Source organism: Diadema setosum, chromosome 22 (genome assembly GCF_964275005.1).
Source record: "Diadema setosum chromosome 22, eeDiaSeto1, whole genome shotgun sequence".
Classification (NCBI taxonomy): Eukaryota; Metazoa; Echinodermata; class Echinoidea; order Diadematoida; family Diadematidae; genus Diadema; species Diadema setosum.
In genome coordinates, this window is record NC_092706.1 from 14,352,808 (window position 1) to 14,376,590 (window position 23,783).

At 38.7% G+C, this 23,783-nt stretch overlaps 1 protein-coding gene across 3 annotated transcripts in view; it reads right to left on the reverse strand.

Annotated features, from left to right (window-relative positions):
* Positions 1-3,737: 3,737 nt before the first annotated feature.
* Positions 3,738-23,783, reverse strand: part of LOC140245042 (alpha-catulin-like) — a 169,784-nt gene continuing 149,738 nt past the window's right edge. For 2 of the 3 annotated variants that reach the window (XM_072324634.1, XM_072324636.1), the window contains 9 exons: positions 21,469-21,627; positions 20,647-20,739; positions 19,721-19,871; positions 17,372-17,409; positions 9,152-9,202; positions 5,983-6,186; positions 5,168-5,347; positions 4,546-4,629; positions 3,738-3,971 (listed from right to left, as the gene is read on the reverse strand). In XM_072324634.1, the coding sequence (XP_072180735.1) occupies positions 3,777-3,971; positions 4,546-4,629; positions 5,168-5,347; positions 5,983-6,186; positions 9,152-9,202; positions 17,372-17,409; positions 19,721-19,871; positions 20,647-20,739; positions 21,469-21,627 (1,155 nt within the window). In that variant the 3' untranslated portion in view covers positions 3,738-3,776. The remainder of the gene's footprint in view (positions 3,972-4,545; positions 4,630-5,167; positions 5,348-5,982; positions 6,187-9,151; positions 9,203-17,371; positions 17,410-19,720; positions 19,872-20,646; positions 20,740-21,468; positions 21,628-23,783) is intronic. The other variant, XM_072324635.1, reaches the window with a different exon arrangement.

Genomic DNA, 23,783 nt, shown 5'->3' on the forward strand with positions numbered 1-23,783 from the left:
TCTAGATATCATGAGTTGGCCATTAGCAGAAAAGATTTAAAAAAAAAAGACTAACCACATGAGAATAAGAGTTAATAGATATTGCCATGGTAACAGGAAGAAATCCTATAAAATGATTGACCTTGCACTGTTTCTTCTTGGCACACCATTGTCACCTCAAGCCTTTTATGCAATGAACCTACAATTTTTCAGGGGGCCTACTGTAAAAGTGGAAATTTTCGCGGTGTTGAAATTTTCGCGCATTTCGCGCAACCAGAAACTAGCGTGAAAATAAAAACACACAAATATTTTTGCTTGCCGTACGTTCCTGTGCGTGATGCCTTGATTCCGCGGAATTAAAAACACGCGAAACTCTTCTGACCCGGCCTAGCGCGAAAAATTAGTCGCGCGAAAATATCCACTTTTACAGTATTGGCATGTTCTTGAACAGGTGAAATTTAGCAGGAATTTCAGATCCATCTTAACTTTTAGTGCGAGGAATTATGTAAGATCTGCATTTTCCAGCTACTGACCAAAGACCTACAGTATGTACATGGACTTGATATGCCTATGCACACAATCTATGTGGACTTCAAAATCTGGTAAGAAAAGAATTAGATTACGTGCCATGTACAAGCATGCAGAATTGATTACGGCGGTAGTGACTCCGAGAAGTCCGGGCCAAATCAACAGCATTGTGACATGCTTCCTTCTACCAATAAAACTGTTTCCCTCCTATGCAAACATGCAGTGTTTCAAATTTCATGGTTTACAGAGTTTTCTCAAATCTTCAAGCAACATAGAATTTTCTCAGTAGAATGTTTCCATGATTAACACCTCACAGAGCAAGAGCTACACGTTACATGTACACAGCATGCATGTGAATATCAACATTGTCTGAACTCGGTAGGTGAGATACGAAAAAAAAAAAAAAAAAAAGAGAAAATATTTGCAAACAATCGCAAACTTAAAACCAACACTTGCAATGACTTCATACGTGAATACATTGTATCTACAGCTCTACAAAGAAAATGTGTTACACATTTCAACCGTACGCCAGGTGACATGTGAGATGGCATTACTGTACACTTGCTTGAACTACACATCATGCCAACAATTTCACTCCCTCTTTATTTTGTGGAAATTACCAGCTACTGTTTCCATTTTCCATCTTCTTTGGTTGTAGCAGAACATGTGATTCCAAAGCTCAATTTGTAGTTTTGGTACGGACAAGCACATTTTTGACGGAAAATGCATAAAACTCGTTTCAAACGTCTGATAATGCAGCACTCCTGAAAAACTGTCCCCTCTATCTCAAATGTTACAGAATGGAAAGGACCCACAATGAAAATACAATACTGATAAGAAGAAAATATCATATATTCAAATGAAAATAAACTTAAAGACTTTGCTGAAGACTGAGTGTGTGTTTCACTGGCTGCTCACATGGATATAGACACAGGGGATCATGGATTTTGAGTTCATGTTAATTTTTTTTTTCATTTGTAGAGAATCATAAGATTGCATATCTTTATCAATATTTTCCACTCTGATTTTTTAATTCTTATATAAATTCTAGAATAATAAACTTGATTTGTAATATAATGTGCTTTACAAATAATCTACCAACAAGAGGAATTCTCGCCAACATTATGCAAAAGGAGATCATCAAACCATACTCATAACACTGGACTCCAAATTTCCAACTGTAACAAATCATGCTAGGAAAACCAATGTGCATATTCTTAACACTCCTTTGACCTTTGACCTCATGACAATGATAAAAACCTCTATAATGTGGTCATACTTTAATGATCTAGAGAAGAAAACTGTTTTAGATTTATGATACAATATAGTACTGAATTTTTATTGAACACCTCATATCATGGATATGATGTGCTGTATTATTTTCAAGTGAATTAATGTAATATTAACTTTTTATTGAAAATAACACACAGAAAACTGATGTGATCAATCATCGTTTGTTCATGGTTTTATAAATTATGTTCCGTCACTCTACTCACACACTGCATGACCTTTGACCTTGACAATATCTTGTTTTGCAGCACACTTGGTGTCCTAGTACCTTTCTCTGCACTCAGCAAAAAACACACAAACACACACTAACCTCTCAAGCAGAGAATTACAATTATACATTCTGACAGGTTATCTTTATCCCATCACCATTGCAAAATCATGTACACAGCACTGTTTCACTTTGGGAAGTCATCTTTTGTCTTGATGAAGGAAAAAAAAATATGTCAGCTGAGATAAGCAACTTATTTTAATTGAGAAAGACTGCTTTCTGAAATGGTCTGTCTACGACACATATTTTGTACCTGAATTATGCTAAAACTAGAGATTAGATATTACACATGTACAAATGTATACAGTCAACCTCGCCTACATTGTACATTGTACACTGTTATTAAGTCAAATTCTAAGGGACCGGAGATAATCCTTTGACTGGTGTGACTTTTGGCTTTTTATACAAGGGCTCGACATTAGCATTGGCCCAGTGGCCCAGTTGGCCCAGGGACACTAGAAATTGATGTCAGACCACCAATTTTCCAAAGGGTTATACAATGTACAGCTGTATGTTGGTGGCCCAATTAGGTATTCCTGACAGATAGAATTCAATACAATTTTATGTTTCCTCATATTTTGAGCCACCAAATCAAATTCAAGATTTTAGTGGCTCAGACAGGCTACCAAGAGAAAAATGTTAGTGTCAAGCCCTGATATACAACAGAATTAAACACGTGCAATAATATCTATCTAGGGTAGAATTTTTCTTCCAATTAGCCATTTATTGTTGTTTACTTGTTTGAGGTCAACTTGGGTGAGGTTGACTGTATAAAAAGCATGGATGCTTTCCACTGTGAAGGCAAACCGCTCATCAGGTTCTTTCAAAGACTCAACTGAACATCAAACATAAGTATTTCTAGCAAAGGGTACGCTTGTAGTATATAATCTCGGGAAAGTCATATCAACAAAAGGGTATGATTGAATTTCAAAATAATGGTTATTGCATACTGTGTTATCAACATTCTAACCCAATGTCTGAACAAAATTTAAACAACTGCAGAGAAGTCCACCTTGAAAATTAGTTTTTGTGAATAGAAACAGTCTGAGAAGAAAATATGGGGAAGGGGAAGGGTGAATGGGAAAAGGGGTTGGGGCCTTAACTTATAGTTTGGTTTCATCACCTATACATGGATTTAAATTATAATTCATTTTATGTCAATGCTTTTTCTCACATGACTTCAGAGTCAATACCACACGGATCAGCCTAGCAGTTATGTTACTCAAGCCTTGTTTCATGTAGATGCTTGCAACTGTAAATTGTGATGATTCCAGTTGCTTCAGCATCGAAGAAAACACCAACAGCCGATTGGCTGGTCTCAAATCACGGTTGCTGCATATCAAAATTTGCATCAAGTCCCATGTTCCCACATTCTTCTGTTTCCCATTAAAGTGTACCTCATGATGGACAGCTAGACAGAAGACATACAGGCAAAACTTGATGTCTCTCGATCAAACGCCAACTCTCACCAGGAGACAAGCATTAAAAATGTACAGAGATTAAAGCTGTTGCATCGTGGGAGACTGATGTAGCATTGTTCTCAAAACTGTCCTCCTTGTTGTCATCATCACCATCAATTTCCATGGCAACAGGGATGAGCATACATCGCAAACATTCAGTCATAGATATGTGGTTTAATATCACTTTATAAATTTCATGAGCGGTTAAAAAAAAAAAGAGAAAAGACTTTAAAAAACAACTTCAGTCTGTGTTAGAGTCTGTCGAAAGAATTCATTCTGTGGAGAGATTTCTGCGGTAGAGTGTTGCGCATGACGGACCCGTCGCTAAGGAAACCACTGCTCTGGCTCATGGGCGAGTCCATGTCCGAGCTGTTGCTATGGAGATCCATCATGGGTGGCGGTCTCCTCCATCTTGCAATGGGGGAGTTGGGCGTGGTCACATTGTACTGTGAAACAAAGAGAGACAAACAAAACATAATATACATGTACATGTAGCATGCAAAGTCATGCAGCACACCAACAAAACAGGACAGTGCACATTTTTGCATGCTCACGAAATGGCTATTACAACTTAAAAAACAGCTTCCAAGTACTAAACCGTACATGCACAAGTAGGCCTATCATTTCACTTCTTTCCAGACGTGCCTTTTTCTTTTAATTTTCATGTTTGTTGACAAATGAAAGTAAAATAGAATATTGACAAATAAGTTTGATTTGAATCTTTCCAATACGTGTTTACATCAAACTACAATAGATAATTTTTTGTTTGTGGAAATTTGTAAATTGCCCTTTTACCAAGAACAATGCCTCAGAAACATGGTAGAAATTTTAAAAAATTGTTCACTAAACTTGCACAGCCAACATTTATCTAAAGTCAGCTCTCCTTTTGAAAATATCCCCTACTTTGATAAGTCCCTCAGAGCTTAATTTGTAATAGAGGAGAGAGGTTTGTTTGCTTTTTCTTTTTCATTAATTTCTGCCGTTCCACCATATTTTGTGAGAGTCAAGTTTTTCGCTCACCTTGGATGAGAGAGAGTAGCATATAGGAACCAGTCTGACGATACACAGAAGAAGATTTTTGGTTTCCTGAATCGTGCTGTCCACCTGCAGAAAGTGACCAAAGCATCACAACCACTGGTCAGAGGAAACCAGACACTCCTGCTCATCAACTACATTGTATGGCCGACAGTTCGGACAGTCTTGTTTTCATTCTTGCCTTCCATCGAAATTTCACACTCACAAGAATATGATCTGCTCTCAAAAGTAGTGTCTCTATTTACCATAGACAATATTTTTTACATTGCAATGTAGCACTGCTGTAGGCCCTAATGGACAACAATTACTCACAGCGGGATAGTATTTACACAACAGTGTATCAAAAAATTTAGTCTCACCAACACAACTGCTATATAAAAGTACCTGTAATACATTTTCAGGGTGTCTTCGTTTCTTTTTTTTTCTTTTTTTCCGGGACTTTGCAATACACATGACAGAATTTCGATCAAATGTTAATAGATTTTTCTTGACAGATAATGTGCCTACTTATGGCATCATGATACTTATCAAAAATCAATCCATAAGGAAATCTCCGTACCAGCAGAGGGGGACAGATTAGGGTTAACTGAGGACGGGAATGAGGTACCTTGTTGAAGGTGCTGGCCTTGCCGGCACAGGGTGTCTTGGTGATGAAGTTGAGCTGCTGACAGGCAGATGGGATCTGCTCCAGGTACGCCAGGAGGTCATTCCTTTGGGGACAGTCTGGGACCTGGACCGTAAACTCCTTCACAGACCGGAAGAGCTTGTTGCCCTCCTCAGCAAAGTACTGCAAGACAGAGATGGACAGAACATACAGTCATGTAGGAAAGAGAGATCATGGTAAATGGCAAGATACAGAGACAGAGATAGACAGAAGAGAGAGATAGATAAAAAATATATATAACTTCTTAAAATTGTATCATCTTCACCCGATCAAAAACTGATTGAAATACATTTGTAAGAGAGATTTAAGAGGTGAAGATTCATAGAAAAGGAAGAAAAGAGGATTTAAAGATTAGGGACACTCGGGCATGCTGTGCAGAAGTATCAGTGAAAACATGCACTTTTTTACAGTGAAAGCAGAGCCTGTCAAAGGAAAAAAATGATGTCCAGAAAAACTGCTTATATCTCAATTTTGGCTCTGTTTTAAGCTGCCAGATTTAAACAGTAGGTAAAACAGATGATTTTCCCAGGTAGGACAAACTTTAAAATTTGTGTCAGTCAACCCAAATATCATCTTTTGGTCCATTACAGAGATAACCAATCTATCAATTTTTGCGGGTTTTGAGCTGGGTGCTCATGTTGAAACCCTTTTTCCTTTTTGATGCAATAAACAATGGACAGGAATCCATTCATACTAAAATGTCTGTACAATAACTGACACAATCTGACTGATTTCACAGAAAAGGTTGAAGCCATTACCTCTGCTTGCTTGAAGAGGTCCAGCGTGGTCTTCAGCGACCCCTCCCCCCTGGTGAACATGTACATGGCGTAGGCCATGCTGGACATGTTCTTGGTCCGCTTCACAATTTCGTTGTTCTGGTCCTCCCACTTTTCTGTCTCTGCGTCCACCTCCGAGGTCAGCAGTTTGACCTCCAGACCCACCTTGGCAATCTTGGCTTGTTCCTACACAGGTTCAACCAAAAATTTGAATGTGAAATATCTCATACCAGATAAAAATTATTTCGCCACCAGTCCTTCTGTTTGAATAGACCTCGTACCCAGTACATTCATTCTCTCCCTCCTTCCTGCAACATGAAATGATTTTTACAAATCTTAATTCAGTTCCAAGTCAGTTTTGATGGTGGTAACAAAGACAAACCTGCGATGTAGACCACAATTTCACAAATGTTCTTGACACCAGTTAGAACTTGCACATTTGACCAATGATTTAATCACTTTCCAAAGTTGACTACCGAGGAAAAATCTAACCTTTCTGAGCTATTCCACACCTAAACAGGGTAGTTCATCTATAATTTACCAAAACAAGAGTTGGAAGGACCTGGAATAAAACCTTTAAAGGACTCTCTCAGCTCTCTCTGATCTGTACCTTAACCATATCTTGTCAGACTGATTTGAATGACAACATACATACAAAAAAAAGAGAAAACTTTAAAAAAAAACTTGCAGCACATGTACAAAACACTATGACAGCAAATTGAACCAAACATGAACAGCTGCAGATGTCTGAAAATTGGCTTTCACATCGACGGTCAGACAAGAAAGTTTTGATGGCAAACATTCTTCATGCCAGCTTTAGAGAAACAGAAAAAAAAATCAAAAATCCATGAAAAAGACTGAAAGAAAGATGTAAAGACAAACATACAGACAGACAGAGCAGAATGAACAGACACTTTTCAAAATAGTACATCTCTGAGATGGAGGCAACATATACGTATTTATCTGAACAGATAGCTACAGTCTGTATCATTTTCAGAATCTGGGAATTTAAGGTTCTCTGTATAATGCAATTGTAGCAAGGCCTTAAAGCCCTTACATATCACTTCCATAATTTTTCATCAAATATTAACTCCAGTTATCAGAAAATCCCAATTGCTACACAAATATGTAGACTGCTTCTTGCACCTGAGCCCCAGCACTGACATTACACACATATGTACTGTATAGTGACAAACCCTGTGATGTCTAATAATATGCCCATCATTGGAGGAAAGATGTGAAATAAACAGGGGTATACCGATCAGTCCCCCCCCCCCCCCCCCCCCCATGGCATAATCCTCATTGCATAATCAACCAAGCTTGTTGGCAGGCATTCCAAATTCATTCCTGTTAATTCTGATCATTCCTTGGGCGTCATTTATTACAGAACTAGAGTGATGTCTGTCAATTATCTATTTATGAGATAACAACTACTATTAAATACTTGCATATACAGAGACCCTTTAAGTAACACTGACTGGCATACTCATGTTGCCATGGAGATTTTTAATATTCAATGAAGTTTTTCACTTCGAATTGTTTCAAAACTGAGCATAAAACCTAAAGAAACATGGCAATGCTTGTACAAAGTCTAGGAAATCTAAAGAGTCTCACAGAAAATAGGCTAATTGTAACGTTACAACTTTGAATTTTATGTCTCCAACACATCGCGTTCGGATCACATACATTGTATGGATCACTGCATATTTTTGCAGTGATGAGTAATTCATTTTTCAAGCTGGCAGGGAGCATTGTTTGTTTGTACAGTGTAGGTACCCTACTAAACATCATGTGTAGGGGGCTACTAGTATTACATTTGTAATTCACACCTCCAGTGTTTTCAGCAGTTTCATTTGCTTATCCACGTACCAACTGTCATGTGTGTATCAAACATTACGTATTCTGTCAAAGAAAACTAATGCCAATTAAAAAATGGCTTCATTAATGCACAGTAATGCTATTTACCCCCCCCCCCCCCATGACTGTTGGTGTTATTATTCTTTGTTTGATATTGTGTTTGAACAATGGTATTCAAGGAATGATCTAAATTAATGCAGAGAGAGAGAGAACACACAATGACTGCATTTGTCAATGAATTTAGCAAAAATGTCTCACATTTCCATTCATATAAAACATTTGAACATGGCAGGGCCTACTTTCCAAGAAAACCTAGTCTTCTGGCAACGAATAAGCAAATGATGCAAAAAGACTGGGCTGCAAGACTACATGGTGATGGCATGCTGTGATACATACTAGCTGTAGCATGCTGTGGAGTGTACATGTAGCATCATGCAGTGAATGAAGACATGCGCCTGCCAGCATCACCTGACCACAAGAGGCTGATCACATGATGTGGGTCAGGTGACAGAAATGATCACATGTTTTCATGGCAATCAGCAAGTTGTGATCAGCAAAATATCAGTAAAGGAAAAAAAAAACAAAAAGAAAACAGAGACATTCCAGGGACTACATAATCATACATTGTATATAGGTTTTGTTTTTTGTTTTTTTTTATTTGTTTGATTGTTTTTTAGGACACCTAAACAGTCCCACATATATGAAATTAACACTCCTTTGAATACAAAGTGTATATTAAACATGACTATGAATTTCATAGTCATGTTTAATATATTGAAAATATGGGGTGACTGTCATTTGGCATGATAAACCTGTGCATAATGACATTGCATCAGGGAGAAAAAAAAAAAAAAGAGGAAAAAAATCAAGAAAGTCAACTAGAAATATGAACTTTGTATTGAATTACACAAGTATAGTATAGACATTCTCCTTTTAGTATAACCCTACGACAGAAATAAAACCAAGAATTAAAATTCAATACTGTTGAGACTGAAGAATAGTTTGTAGCTTGACAATGCATACACATTGTACATCTGTATTCTTCAGTTAGTAGAATGCACTTTAACCCGTTGAGGACAGGTCCCAAGTATACTCGGGCAAGCGTCTATGGAAAATGCATGTTATAGCAAAACCAAACCGTCCTCAACGGGTTAAAAGAATGATTTTAAAGATGTTGGCTGTGTGCAATTTGAACAGGCAGATAAACCTGGAATGCCTCTGACGCGTTAACAAAAAAAAAAGAAAAGTGTGATGTGCACTCATTCACACACAGACAGTCAGACACAGATGTTACCTGGGCATCTAACTTGACCGGTTTAGCCGCCTTGGCTGTGGTACCATGTTTCTGTATGAGTGGTGGAGATTAAAATGACACGCAAAAAACAAACACAGGCATGGTTATGGTGCAGGTTAGTGGACTGAAGGTGGATTGAAAAACCATTGTGCACGTGTGAGGCAGAATGATTAATGGTTCTCGTTGGTTAAAAAATAAATAAGGGTGATCTGGTCCTGCAAAATTGCAGAGAATGAATCAGACCTGTGCATGACCTGTGCATGTAATGCTGCGTTTACACCATGTTCTCGGCCGCCACAGTAGTCACGTTTCACGCCACCATGGACAAAACGGGATGGATGTGAGATGAGATGGGCAAACGTGACAGGCCATGATTGCTGTGGACGTTGTGTCAGATTTTTAAACTGTCAAAAAACTGGCCACAGCAGTCCCGGTGCTAATGAGGAACCTTGTTATAATATGCCATAATAAAACTGGGTGAACGCAACAAAACGCGATGGCACGTAATAGGCCGTAATAAGCTTTGGAGGTGGTCCGTAGCAGGTAGTCTAGCCTGACCAGACGCCGTGAGAACAAAGTCTGATATGTTCAACGGGCGAGAACTGGAACAAACACAACTAGAAAATGAACAGGGGAAATTAACAGTCCGATGTCTCATTTATCCACAGCGCAATACATGTTTTGGGCAAACGGGTCTGTTGTGGCTGCTGGGAACATGGCATAAATGCAGCATATAAATGAAATCAAGTGAGATGCTAGAAATGTTATATTGGCATAACATGCTATAAAAGTGACATGATTCAGGAAGGGTTAAATAGATCAAACTTGACCCATCACCACGTTACCCTGGTAACGCTGCAAGACATCAAAGATGAGAAGATCGCAATAAAAGTGAAACGATTTGGCTGAGAGGTAAGAAACACAATGTCGTTTTAAACCCTGAATTTGTAGTTCAAGAACTTTGCATCCTGATTTCAAAGCCAAAGAAAGCTTTGAAGTTCAGTTTGTATGAAACATTTCACTATTTAGCTGCAGCATCTTTCCTTGCATGGGATGCAACCTGGATGATTAGAAATTTTTATGAGGAGATGGTTGATGGTTGGTTTTGTTTTTGTGATTTAATAATTAATTGAGTGATTTTACAATCCATTTATGGTGACAGGTTTCAATCAAACATGTTTGATCAATGATGGGAAGGTTTTGGCTCCCACTGACAGAATGATCTGAAAACCTTAAAGACCCGGTAGCGTGGGGATCCACGGAGTGGGGGATGGCTGGGCCGGCCCGGATATATTCAAGAATCCCTGCAACGAATTGCGTACAGCTATAGCACTGGTCTCAATGTAAGTACACATACAGCCGAAAAAATCTTGACTGGAATCAACCATTACCGATGAGCATATGCTTCAATGCACATATCGGTATTCACCAACGAGTACCGTACTATTCCTGGTTTTTCAATGTACCCCAGTGGGCAGCTAATGAAGATCAATTCATCTGGACCATCCATGCCTCCGCACGCTACCGGGTCTTTAAATAACATGACATGGAATATCAAATCAGATCGATAAATACATTGTGAGTTCATACAGAGTTACCATGACTGCAGTTAACTCTCGTATTTGTATGATGATGTCAGAAGACAGTAAGAATTCAGAGGAGTAACAGAAACTCAGCTACAAAATGCAGTGTGTACCAAAATGATAATTAGTTGCTACAATACAGTAATCATGAGGTGATGATGCATGTACAAATGACATCATACAGACATTTGTAGAAAACTATAAAAAGAAAAGAAAAATGATATAATGTATTTCTACACACATGCCATTGATCATGGACTGTCCAATTCCACGAGGACATGCGTAACTACAGTGCAAGTCTAACTGTTATTCACTAGTTTCACCATACAACGATACATCGTATGTGATGCAAGAAAAAGCACAACAATTTTTAATGCCCTTGTTTTCCCTGGTGACAAATTTGATAGAACCAGTCATACTCCGAACAGAATGATCTTTGATTATTACAATGCATACTTGAAAAGAGAACTCAAAGATTGGAACAAAGTACATGCAATTACATCGTACATTACAAATTCCCATTCTGAAGACAATATTGTTTGATATTCAAACAAGGCAATCCTCCATCTTGAAATAAGTCGAAGACAATACAGGATAACATTTTGAGGTAAATCATTGTTTTTCCTACCATTAAGGTACATAAAACCATTACAGCACTTTCTTCAAGAAAAAGGTAAGTGACAATCTTGTAATGGATATTGTAGGCATAAAAGTGCCGGCTCTAGATACAAAAAAAAAGAGAGTTTATTTTCACACCGACAGCTAGAATGTCACCCATCCTTCAAGAATGCAGTGTGCTCTTCCAATTGCAGGACCTGGTGCGATTCATTCACACCACAGGAAAAGTGGCATAAATTCTTAAAGTCAAAACTAACATGGAAAAGTGATTATGCTATCTACGAAAGGATGTTGACCTTTAAAGGTCCAATAAGAAATATGATATCACCAGAAATTGCACCCTTTAATAGGTTTTTACTTATCATAAAATATGTATTAACGATTGAATGTGCCAAAGGTGATATTGCTTTTCACATATGTAAAGATTGACACAAAGTAAATTTGCCTTACCCAGTCCAGTGTGAAACATTAATCACACCAAAATTTTCACATTTTACAGTACCATGTACAATTTACTCTCAATGGAATATGATCCCATGTTTCACCACTGACATGATATTGATCTCCAAATAAGACAGTATAAACTAATTTCTCAACAGACTATTTCATTCTGTTGAAACAGAATGATAATCCAGCAAGTAGTAAAATGCAGACTCAAGTGATTTGCAATATCCAGTCGTGGTAGACCACCATACATGTGTATTTCAAACAGTTTTGGAATCTACAGAAGCTGCAATGAGAATTTGTTCATTCTACAAGAACTTTACTTCCATACAATGTACGCTTTGCGATAGTTTCACCGAGCTGCTTGAAGGCTTTGTAACTTTTCATATTCTACAAAGGAAATGACACAATGGTACAGTATCCACAAATGACATAACAGTGATGGAAAGTCTGAGCAGGCCACTTTATACAAAGTATAAGATACAAACATACATTGTACCATTTGTATATGAATATATTGATACAGAGCAGAGAGAGAAAATAATGATGATTTTATTCTTTTCAGTGGTCCAAGAAGAATAAATGGAGTGGTCCCAGAGGAAGAAAGCAAAGAGATCAGAATGAGGGAAAGTCTTTATTACACTCATTGAATACCTGCCTCACTTCTTCCATGTGGCTTTTATCAAAGAACCACTAAAACCTTTATCACCAGCAATTGGTATAATTGTGTACACATGTACAATGTACCATTCCCCAAGTACAAAAGAATGAGGATTGTTCTATAAATTGTCAGTGAGTGAATTGCAGCACAGTGCTTTTGGAATATCATTGTAATGCCAATCTTCCTCCACAAGTTTGCCATCCCATGAGCAGAGTTTAAATAGGATGATGAAGCCAAGATTGAAGTCAAAGAGTTGCAGAATGAAAGCAACAATATATAACTCGAGACACCGACTCCAGCTTCCCCAATGTCCCAGATTGAATATTGCACAATAACCACATGAAGATAATAACTGGAGAGATACATTGTACATTTGAATGCAGGCAAAGAGAATGAATGCATACTGCAGGAATGAAGCAAACAATGAAGAGATACTGCCACACCATATACAAGAAGGGTATTTTAAATAGAAAAATGAAAAGCTGCAGAAAACTTCTACACATTCATTTGAATCCAATTAATTCCCATGATTTAATATACATGTACCTGTATTTGAAAAGAAATACCAGCTAGCTTCCCTGATGCTGAAAAGGTTTCCAAAAAATCAGATAATTCTTCATGTCGTGATGACAAAATATTGTTCAGCTTTCCTGACTTTGGAATTATTTTCATCTATTGAGATGCAAATAACATATTAAGTTTCTTCCTTAAAAAACTCTTTGAAACCTCCCTGACTTTTCATACGCGATTCCTGGCAGCTTTGGTGTTGATATCAATTCCCTGAGTATAGAAATCTGAAGAGGAAATCACGAGGAAAGCCAGACTCTCCATTTGTTGTTGTTGGGGTTTTTTTCTCTCATCTAACATAGTCATGATAAGGATGTTCTATTCTTCTACTCTGATTAAGGAATGAAACACTATCCTTCCACTTCATTGTAATCATACGACTGATTGAATATAAACAACAATCATGATGATAATGAGAAGAGCTCAGGACAAAAAACAAAAGCAAATTTCTTGAATAAGACACTTCGGATACAGGGGAAAATCTTTGCTTTCTTGTTTCTTAAAGTTTTCCTTCTGGTAACTTTTTGACTAAAGCATGACTGTCCTTGGTACAGAACTGTACGTACATGCGATGCAGATGAACTTTGAGAAGAATATGGATCAAGAAACAAATTAAATGGAGTATGAAATTTCATACAATGGATAAATCTTGCAGCCTAGAAATGACAGCATGTAATGTGATTATATAGAATAGAATATGATGCATGACAGGTACTGTATGTTTATGTTTTTTTAGATTTATTTACACATCTGGCAGTCTGGACAACATGATACTAATGCATACACTGTATGACATGTATCCATAATGATAGGTGACTCTAGATGACATATTTCACAACAAGGAACATGAAACTGCATTGTTCATGAAAGGTTAAAATCAACAAGTTTTAAGTTTCAAGTGGAAATGCAGCAAAAGGACAAATGCACTGGAATTTTCTCCCCTTGATCCCGTAGATGCAGATGGATATGTATACTGAAATTTTAGCATGTTAAAAGCTAGGCCAAATCCAGTTCATAACTTTCTCCACAAGCTTGTTTTCTGATTCACCCTTGTACATCATCAATTTTATTGTTCACAAAAGCTAAAAATATATTTGTTTTTTCATCTTCCCTTTCTAGACTCCTCATGTTTATTATTCATAGCAAGTTTTGGCTTGTATCAACAATGTCAGTTTTCCTGAAATGTGTGGGCAAAAAAAAAAAAAAAAAAAAAGTGCAAAACCCCAGCACCCATGTACGACTGCAACAAAAATATCAACAAACTCTATAGCATCAAATTCTCAAGAGAACCAATCCATACCATTAACAAAATGGATGAAGTGAAATGTAAATTTCTCACAGATGTCTGTTAATGAAAAGCCACTTTAACCTCAGCAAACACCAGTAACACCTTGCCCTGTTTAATGATATTTTTACATTGTGCTGTTCCAATTTCCCATATTTGTTGAGAGTCAATGCAGATCACATGATTTACCACATGACTGATCACATGACCAATGGAGAAAAGAGAGAGTATGATAGCAAGATTGTGCAGTGGTACAGCCAAACCAAAGAGTGCAGCATGGAATACTTACAATTTCAGGCTAGAAAGAGTGCAAAAAAATACAAAAGAATCCAATAGTTCAAACTTAGAATTGGGCCAGCAAAATAAACTCATATCATAAAGCTAAAGCAAACTTATCGCCTCTTGTCATTTTTTTTTTCAAGAATGTACTCCAGAAATCAAAAAAAGATACGTCAGTGATGATATACATGTATACAGGTGTAGTAGATATTAGTCTTCTACAGCAGTACAATTTTCTGTGTCACTTCACGATTGAAGAATGACTTGGACCAGACAACTGTCAAATGATATACTGGCTAAGTCAATGAAAGCAAATAGCCCAAATTTACAATTTCATAGTCTTACATGTGTTATTCCTCTGTACATGCAGAAGCCAGATACTGACCTACTGTACATGTATAATCTGTTATTTTCGCAAGGGTTTAATTTTCGTGAATTTTGCGAATCACAGTTGGATCGCGAATTGAACAACACACGAAAATGTCTCGATGCGCTTGGCTGATTGTGCATTTACATTAGCTTACAATGTAGGCATCAATTCGCGAAAGCAACATCTCGCGAAAATGTCTATGATCTTCTCATTCGCGAAAATATCTGTACGCGAAAATAACAGCGTATACAGTAATTTGATACGTTTTTCTCAGTCCTGTCCAGATTATCTTACGTGGAGTCGACTGTACACATGTATCTATAAATTTATATATTTACACAACCTCATTGTAATAGAGCGGAGAGGGCATTGCAGGTAGTGTACAAGTCCAAGGTGGTGCACATGCAGTTAGCTGATTTTAGATCTGTGGGCAGGCAAGTCGGTTTATTTATGCAGGGATGCAGTCAGAACAAGGGACTCACTGGCCCTTTTTCAATATTATGGTGCAGAGTATAAAACTCATGCCATCCATGTACTGACCAACAACAATCAAATGACTTTAGTGTTTGCATTTAATTTTCCAGTTAACCATGAATTACATATACCACACTGGAACCTCATTACAAACAGGGCAGAAACAACAAATAAAGTAGACCTCTTTGTATAACAAGGTGATTTTTCACGTCCCAAACCTTTACATTTCTTTGTCCTTGTACCCCTAAAATAGTGAGAAACCTGATGTACCAGGGTACATGTACATGTAATTGCCATGGTTTGTAGTCCTTGTTTAAGTAATAACAAATAAACAAAATACATATCTTGGAAGACCATGTTTGTTATGTAAAATTAAACACTGTCGATGGCAGGGTACAGTTTTGACATTTTGACATCTTCAGGTACTAGATCCTGTATGTCAAGGGATGCCCTAGATTGTGATGAATTCACAACTCAATTCCAATGCCAACTTAAAAAGTATGAATCTCCACCAACCAAGTAGCATCAAATACACCTAGCTCTATCATGTCTCACACAATTTGAAGCCATAAAGAATATGCTTTGATCACACCATGAGAGTCTACAATTGGTGGCTTTCAACACTCACCTATGGATCTGCCACTTACAACTTTAGTATAATAGCATGATTTAAAACCCTCATTACATCTTATTATGCAATAACTTCTCTGCATCAAACACAGATTGCTTACAAAAATCACTACAGGTAGTGTGATTATATTTGGAATCACAGCAGGAAGTACATGACAATGTAGGTAATCTATAACCATTTTATAGACCAGCCACAAACAAGGGATCAAAAATTTCCATCCTTTCTACAAAAACTGAATCAAACAGAATCCATCAGAGGTTATTTATCATGCTGGCATCCATAACATCTGGGGACAGAACATTAAAGGACAAGTTCACCTTCATAAACATAAGGATTGAGAGAATGTAGCAATATTAGTAGAACACATCAGTGAAAGTTTGAGGAAAATCGGACAATCTGTTCAAAAGTTATGAATTTTTGAAGTTTTTGTGCAGTAACCGCTGGATGAGAAGACTACTGCAGTGTGTGAATAACTTAGATGTCACATGCGTACAACAATATAAGGAAAATATAAAGAGAATTCACAAAATTTCATCTTTTGAAAAAAAGTACATGTTTCCCTGACTCGTTACCGACAAATGTTATGGGTAATATTATTCCCCCTACCTTTAGAAAGAGGCAAGTCAAGTGCTCTTTTATTATGCGAAAAAAGTGAAAATATGTTGAATTTTCTTTACATTTTCTTTATACTGTTGTACGCATATGACTCACAAGCTGTAGTAGTCTCCTCATCCAGCGGTTCCAACACAAAAATTTTAAAAATTCATAACTTTTGCATTGATTGTCCAATTTTCCTCAAACTCTCACTGATGTGTTCTACTAATATTGTTGCATTCTCTCAATCCTTATGTTTATGAAGGTGAACTTGTCCTTTAAGTCTTCCCAGCTCATTGTCCGTGTGTATGATGAGATGTGTACCCATCAAAGTGATGGGTGTTATTTCACACTCGTTAAATTTAGATTTTAGTTTGTATCTGAACAAACATGAAAGATGAGTATGTGGATATCAGCATCACAGTCAGAACCAACATTTCCAGAGACCTTGATGCTAATTGCACAAAAAGAGGAAAACATACTTTCCTATTACAATGAATGTTAAAAAAAAAAAATGGCTGTATCAAGATTGATCTTGACATAATTGCCTGCATGTCACTCAATATGGAAAGCCAAATGTTAGGAAAACCATCATACAGATCAAAGAGGAGTATAGAGAGTTCACACTCAGAGTGGAATTAACTGTAAGTGAGAAAGAGGCTCATCTAAATGTGAAAGAGACTCAGAACAAACACTGCGATGTCCACAACTTACCCCAGGTCTTGGAAGAGAGAGATATACTTGTTTGTTGTCTGGAGAAAAGAGAACCAAGAAATAATAGAGGAAGCTAGGTACAGAATGAAGAGCAACAAGGGGTGGGGAGCAGTGGGGTGAAGGAACTAATAAATGAATTGTTAATGAGTATGCAGACACAAATCTGTGTGTATGTGCAATGCGTATGTAGGTTGTATACTAGTACATTGTATATTAATATAAATTGATAGCAATAAAGGAGGGGGGAGAACAGCTTGTAGTGTAAAACGAGTTTTGTTGGGATTATCAGAAAAAGAAAAAGAAATGAAATATTGTTAAGAATGGTAATGACCTGAACACACTATTAAGAAAGAAGAAATGGACATAATACCATGTCATCCATCAAATTTCAGTATATCTTATAGAATATTTCATCAGATGAAGGAATTGACAGTTATTTGGCAATCCTTTAACCCGTATAGGACGAGTCCAAAGTATACTCAGGCAAGTGTCTTTGGGAAATTCGTGTTGTAGCAAAATCAGCCCATCCTCAATGGGTTAATACCATCGGTATGACTGACCCAGTTCTTACGTGGAGATGCGGTATTTGCGATACAAGGCATGCAGTACCAGTAACAGGCTGATGCCATGGAAATCTAATAAGGACAATACTGTGTAGGCACTACACTGGCTGACATTTAAAACAGTAATCAGCAGGATATGCCTTGACATTTAATGACAGCAAAATTCTTGTTTTCAACAAACCTCCCAACAAAATTAATGTTAAAAGCATGTTAGTATTCACATTGCATTGTTTTGTACTTTTTTTCTGCTAAATCTTCAGCATGGTATTGATTTTCATTCAGACGTATTCTGTAACTTCATTGTCTGTTCTAAAAAAGTCAAAGTTCACTTTGGGGAGCATATGCCATTTTGTTGAGAATGTGTACTGGAATGTATGAAGAAAGAAAGGCCAAACCATCCATTCATCTTCATAGGGAATGGCTAGTGAAGGAAAACATATTGCACAAAAGTACTGTGTGTAAACCTGTACACATACTGACGTTTGTACAATCACTAGCTTGCACATGCCTTATCATTAAAGTGATCAAATCCCCCCCCCCCCCCCCCCAAGCACAGATTAAGAAAATGAATGCTATATCAGCAAGACAAAGACCTGGAAATTAACCCGTTGAGGATGAGTTAATTTTGCTTTAACATATTTCCCACAGAAACCTGCCTAAGCATACTCGGGACTAGTCTACAATGGGTTAAGATGACAACTCTTATGTCATATGTATCCTTTAATACAACGCTTGTGTATCCTTGCTGGCATTAGTGCTAAATCCGTGCCTCACTATAATTTGTTTTCTTCATTCTGCCCTACCCTAACACACACTGCCACATCCTTACCCTGCCCACTCTTATAAACTCATTCTTCCCCACCCTAACTCAATCTGCCCCACCCTTATTCATCCTGCCCACCCTAACTAACTCTGTACGACCCTAATGCACTCTGCCCCATGCTACATAATTAATTCACTATGCCCCACCCTTACTTAACCACATTTGTACTCAGCCTCACCCTTACTCACTCTGCCCCACCCTGACTCACTCTGCCCCACCCTAACTTACTCTTTCCCACCCTAACTCACTCTGCCCCACCCTAACTTACTCTACCCCACCCTAACTCACTCTGCCCCTCCCTAACTCACTCTGCCCCTCCCTAACTCACTCTGCCCCTCCCTAACTCACTCTGCCCCTCCCTAACTCACTATGCTCCACCCTAACTCACTCTACCTCACCCTGACTTACTCTGCCCCACCCAAACTCATTCTGCCCCACCCAAACTCATTCTGCCCCACCTGAACTCACTCTGCTCAAATCCGAACTCACTCTGTCTCAGCCTAACTCACTTTGCCTCACTCTAACACTCTAACTCACTGTGCCCCACCCAAACTCATGCCCCACCCTAACTCACTCTGCCTAACCCTAACTCATTCTGCTTCACCCTAACTCACTCTGCCCCGCCCTAACTTACTCTGCCCCACCAAACTCATTCTACCCCACTCGAACTCACCTTGCCCTACCTTCACTCACTCACCCCAACCCAAACTCACTCTGCCCCATCTTAACTCAATCTGCCCATCCTACACAATTTATTTACTAAGCCCCACCCTTACTCTGTCCCATCCTGACCCACTCTTGATCTGCCCCACCCTTACTCACTCTGCCCCACCCTAACTCACTCTGCCCCACCCTAACTCACTCTGACCAGTGCTAATGTAATTCTTTAACTATGCCCCGCCCTTTAACACTTACCCCCATCCTTACTCTGCCCCACCCATACTCTGCCCCACCCTGACTCACTTCCTCTGCCCAGACAGCAGTCGTTGACCTCCTTGACCAGCAGACTGAGGTCGTTGACCTGGCACTCCCAGGCATCGATGAAGACGTCCAGGTTCTCCTTGGCTATCTTGCTGTTGTGGTTCATGGCCAGAGTGATGGCTGCTCCAGTCAGCTGGACATGGGATGAGAAGAAACAAGGTTTCTTCAGCTCTAATTTGAGAGGCCTACACTTATAATTGGAAGAAAATCGTCTGCATTTTAATATCATTTGATAAATTTATACTTTTGACTATCATTCATACTTTCAAATTTCAAAGACAATTCTTTCTTCTTTGTTCATTGTTCATAACTAGTTGTTGGTTTCGGTTGTCGAATTCATGACAGATTCCCAGACTGGCAACAAATACCAAAAGATTGAAGTTCCTTTTTCTCTCTTTCTCTCTCTCTAAATGGCAAAGTTTTGAAAACTTTTGTTTAATTTGTCCAGATTTTTTTAATTGAACCACTTCCGTCTAATTTTTCCCAGTTACGAAATATCTAAAGTATTTCAGAGAAATTTGTTGATGACAAGATGATAATTTTGGCTGGGAGTACAATATTTGTGCATTCAGACTTGTAAGTAGGTGTGCAAGTGGGTGTGAATTCTTGATCGAAAAGTGAATGATAACAAGAGGATAATTTCTGCAGTGAGTACAACATTTCACGAATTGGGACTTCAAAAAACAATTTTGTAAAGTGGCTGAACTCTGATGAAGAAACACTGGCAGAATGACCAAAAATACTGATTTCCAATCTCTGAGACTAGACAATAAACTTTTGTGTCCTGGAAGACAATATTTTTCAGAGTTTATGATACATGCAATTATATCCAGTCCAAACAATTTGCAAAATGAAGGAAATTGTAGAGTGGGAGAGATAGGCACCGAAGAAGGACCAGGAGAACCAACCTGTGAGTCCAGCATACTGATGTTACTCTCTGCATGGTCAGACGTGATGGTCAGCGGGGCGAGAGTGGACACGTGACCCAGTAACCTGCACACCTGGAACCACGGACAAAATTTGTATGTAGTTGATTGCATATCATAATTGGTTAACAGTGAACAATGAAGTTCAACAATCACTGTAAATGCATTGTAGAAATTTTGTCAACTGTACACATGTGCTAAAAAGTAATAACAACTCCACAAATGCACATTCAGATGGTGGCATTCCTGGAAAGACATTGTAAACCTGACAGCTATAAAGCTGCACAGATGAAACAGTGACCATTGTATAAATGAACGTTGTACAAACTGCAACAATTGCACAAGATTGTGATAAATATGGTCTAGATTTACTTATTTGGTACAACATGTATTGTATTAATTATCAACATTGATAAATACATTGTTATTCTTACTTTCGCCCCAAACCATATTCACCAGTCCTGTAAAATGTGACGGTTACAGTAGCCTAAGAAGGTGCTTTATTAATACAGGAGAATTGTTCCCGTTGAGAATGTACCCTATGCACACCTAGAATGAATACTGCTCCTGACCAGCAGCTTTACTTTTACATGAATGTGCCTAAAAATCCTAGACATTGTCTGACCATTGCCCAAACACTGCAGGTGAGTTGGTCAAACTGACTTTTTTTCTGGAATTACAGCAGGTGTCTAAAATCTTTGCTTTCCTCTCTTTCTCCTCCTCCTCTTCCCTCTCTCTATCAATCATCCCTGGAAATGTTTTTTTTTTTTTTTTTCCATCCCTCAGTCCGTGGGTCAGTCTTACCTCTCTGATCTGGTCAGCGTAGTCGTGGAACCGGACGGTCAGCTGCTGTACCACGTCCACCTGCCCCGAGTTGGCCGCATCCTTCAGCTTGTGTAGCGTGGTGTGGTCCTCACCCACCTTGAAGACCTCTGAGGCATGGTCCAACGCCGTGTGCTGGAGCTGCACATACAATGTACCACATAATCACAACAAGATAACAAGTAAAGCAATACAGTTCAAAGGCTCCAATGACGGTATAAGGTCAATCATGCTACCTCCTTTTGTGCCAGATTTGCACATGTGACTCAGTAGTTGGCTTACTATCTTCACATATTTTGCTCAAACGCAAAACTGTCTACAAAAACGATTGATAAATCACAATGGGCCACAGCATATTGAAAGCATTACAGCCATACCTTTCTCATAAAATTCATATCGAAGCAAAGCTTTTCTCTATAATTTTGCTGTGCTGCATTTTCAGCATAAATGCTTCAAAAAGTTACATTGCTCTGAAAAAAAAAAAAATCAAATATTTTCCAATAACCTAAAAATGCATTGTAGTTTCCGAATAATGTGTCACACAGGCAGTTTGCACAGTGGCTGAGAGAAGATATGGATCTTTGGCTGCCTAAGTGGCTGCACAACTACACCTGTAGGATGAATGGTGAAAAGAATGATGATGAAAGCATTCAATTTTTCTTTTCTGTCAACGAGACACATTTCTGCGCCATATACTGTACACCACAAGAATGGCCATATGAGTGGGCATTCTCAAAATAAAATGAGATTTGAAAAGAAATTAAAAAAGAAATGATTGGGAAAATAAGGAAGCAAAGAAAAATATCAACACAATGGTGATTCAAGAAACATGGTACAATGAACTCTCCCTTACTGGAGTATTTTGGACATTTTTTCTCCTTTTGTGTGTGTGTGTGGATTGAGGTGATAATACACAGATTACAGCAACCTTGGCCTCATACATACTAACTATTCCGGGGAGGGTGAGAGGAATCAGAATGGAAATAATGGCAAATCTGCAATAATGAAAAAAAAAAAATTCATGAAAACAGTGCAGTGAGTTAGACCCCGTTTACAGTGCGAGGCTCGGCCGCGGCTCGGCCGCGGCCGAGCCCAGCCCCGCTTCAGTGTAAACGCGCAAAAGGCCAAATGCGAGGCCAAAATTGGCCTCGCATTTGGCCTCGCTCTGGAGGTGGTCTCGGCCGCGGCCGAGCCGCGGCCGAGCCCTGCCTCTTCTTGGTGTAAACGCAAACTGGGCCAAATGCGCGGCCAATTGCGCGGCCAAGTTTAGTCTGGCTTCCAAACCCTCTGCCTGTATCTTTCGCTATTCAGGATATTATCCCCCTCAACGTCGAAAACTAGTATAGTTTAAGGTGGTTTTGTCCTGCAAAGGATTCTTTCCTTCGGCAAAGGCCTTTGCCCGAACGGCGACTTCGTCGCCACGGAATTCACTTGGCAAAGGGCCTGAAAACCAGACAATACCAAAATTGCATTTGTTTGCAAGCAGAGCGCCACTACGACAAAATATTGAAAGGTTTGAATCAAAAGCGCGGCCGAGCCCAGCAGTGTAAACGGACAAAATTGCGAGGCTCGGCCGCGCAATTGAGGCCGGACTCGGCCGCGGCTCGGCCGCGGCCGAGCCCGGCCCCGCACTGTAAACGGGGTCTTAAAGGTTTAGACATATCCGAGTAATCCTAAGACGTTGCACTGAAAATACTTTGACCCCTCTCCCAGGGGCTCGATTAGGGTAAAGACTTTTAAAGAGGTTATGATAGACTAAATTTTCCTAAAACTAATTCACAATTCCTAAATGCTCTCATGTCTTTCATAGCTGATGTATGGTCAATAAACAGACTCCCATCATGCAATGCAATGACAGAAGGACAAAGCAAAAAACATCAAATTGTATCATGCATTTAAATGGAGATGTCCAATTAATTTGACGTTCAGAGGGGATTCGTTAGTAAAATCCAGAGATGGAAACCACCTTTCCTTTCTGGTACTAGAAACATATTTAGAAAAAAAAGAACATTGCTATCAACCAGACGGCCAATGCACTCATCTCACTTCAGTGTGATTGCATCCTCCTCCTACGTCTACTGTTTCCATAGCAACAAAGCCATAAATGCCCACTTTTGAAGGATGTACAAAAGGTGCAAGTACTGGAGTGTACTTGTGAGTGGTCGCCTCCGCCTTGGAGACTAAGATTGTCAGAGCAACAGAATTGCCGATGGCCAATCATGAACTCTCATTGAAAATCACAAGATGATTTTTCCACACACACAGAAAAACAAACATATGAAGTTTTACTGTGAGAG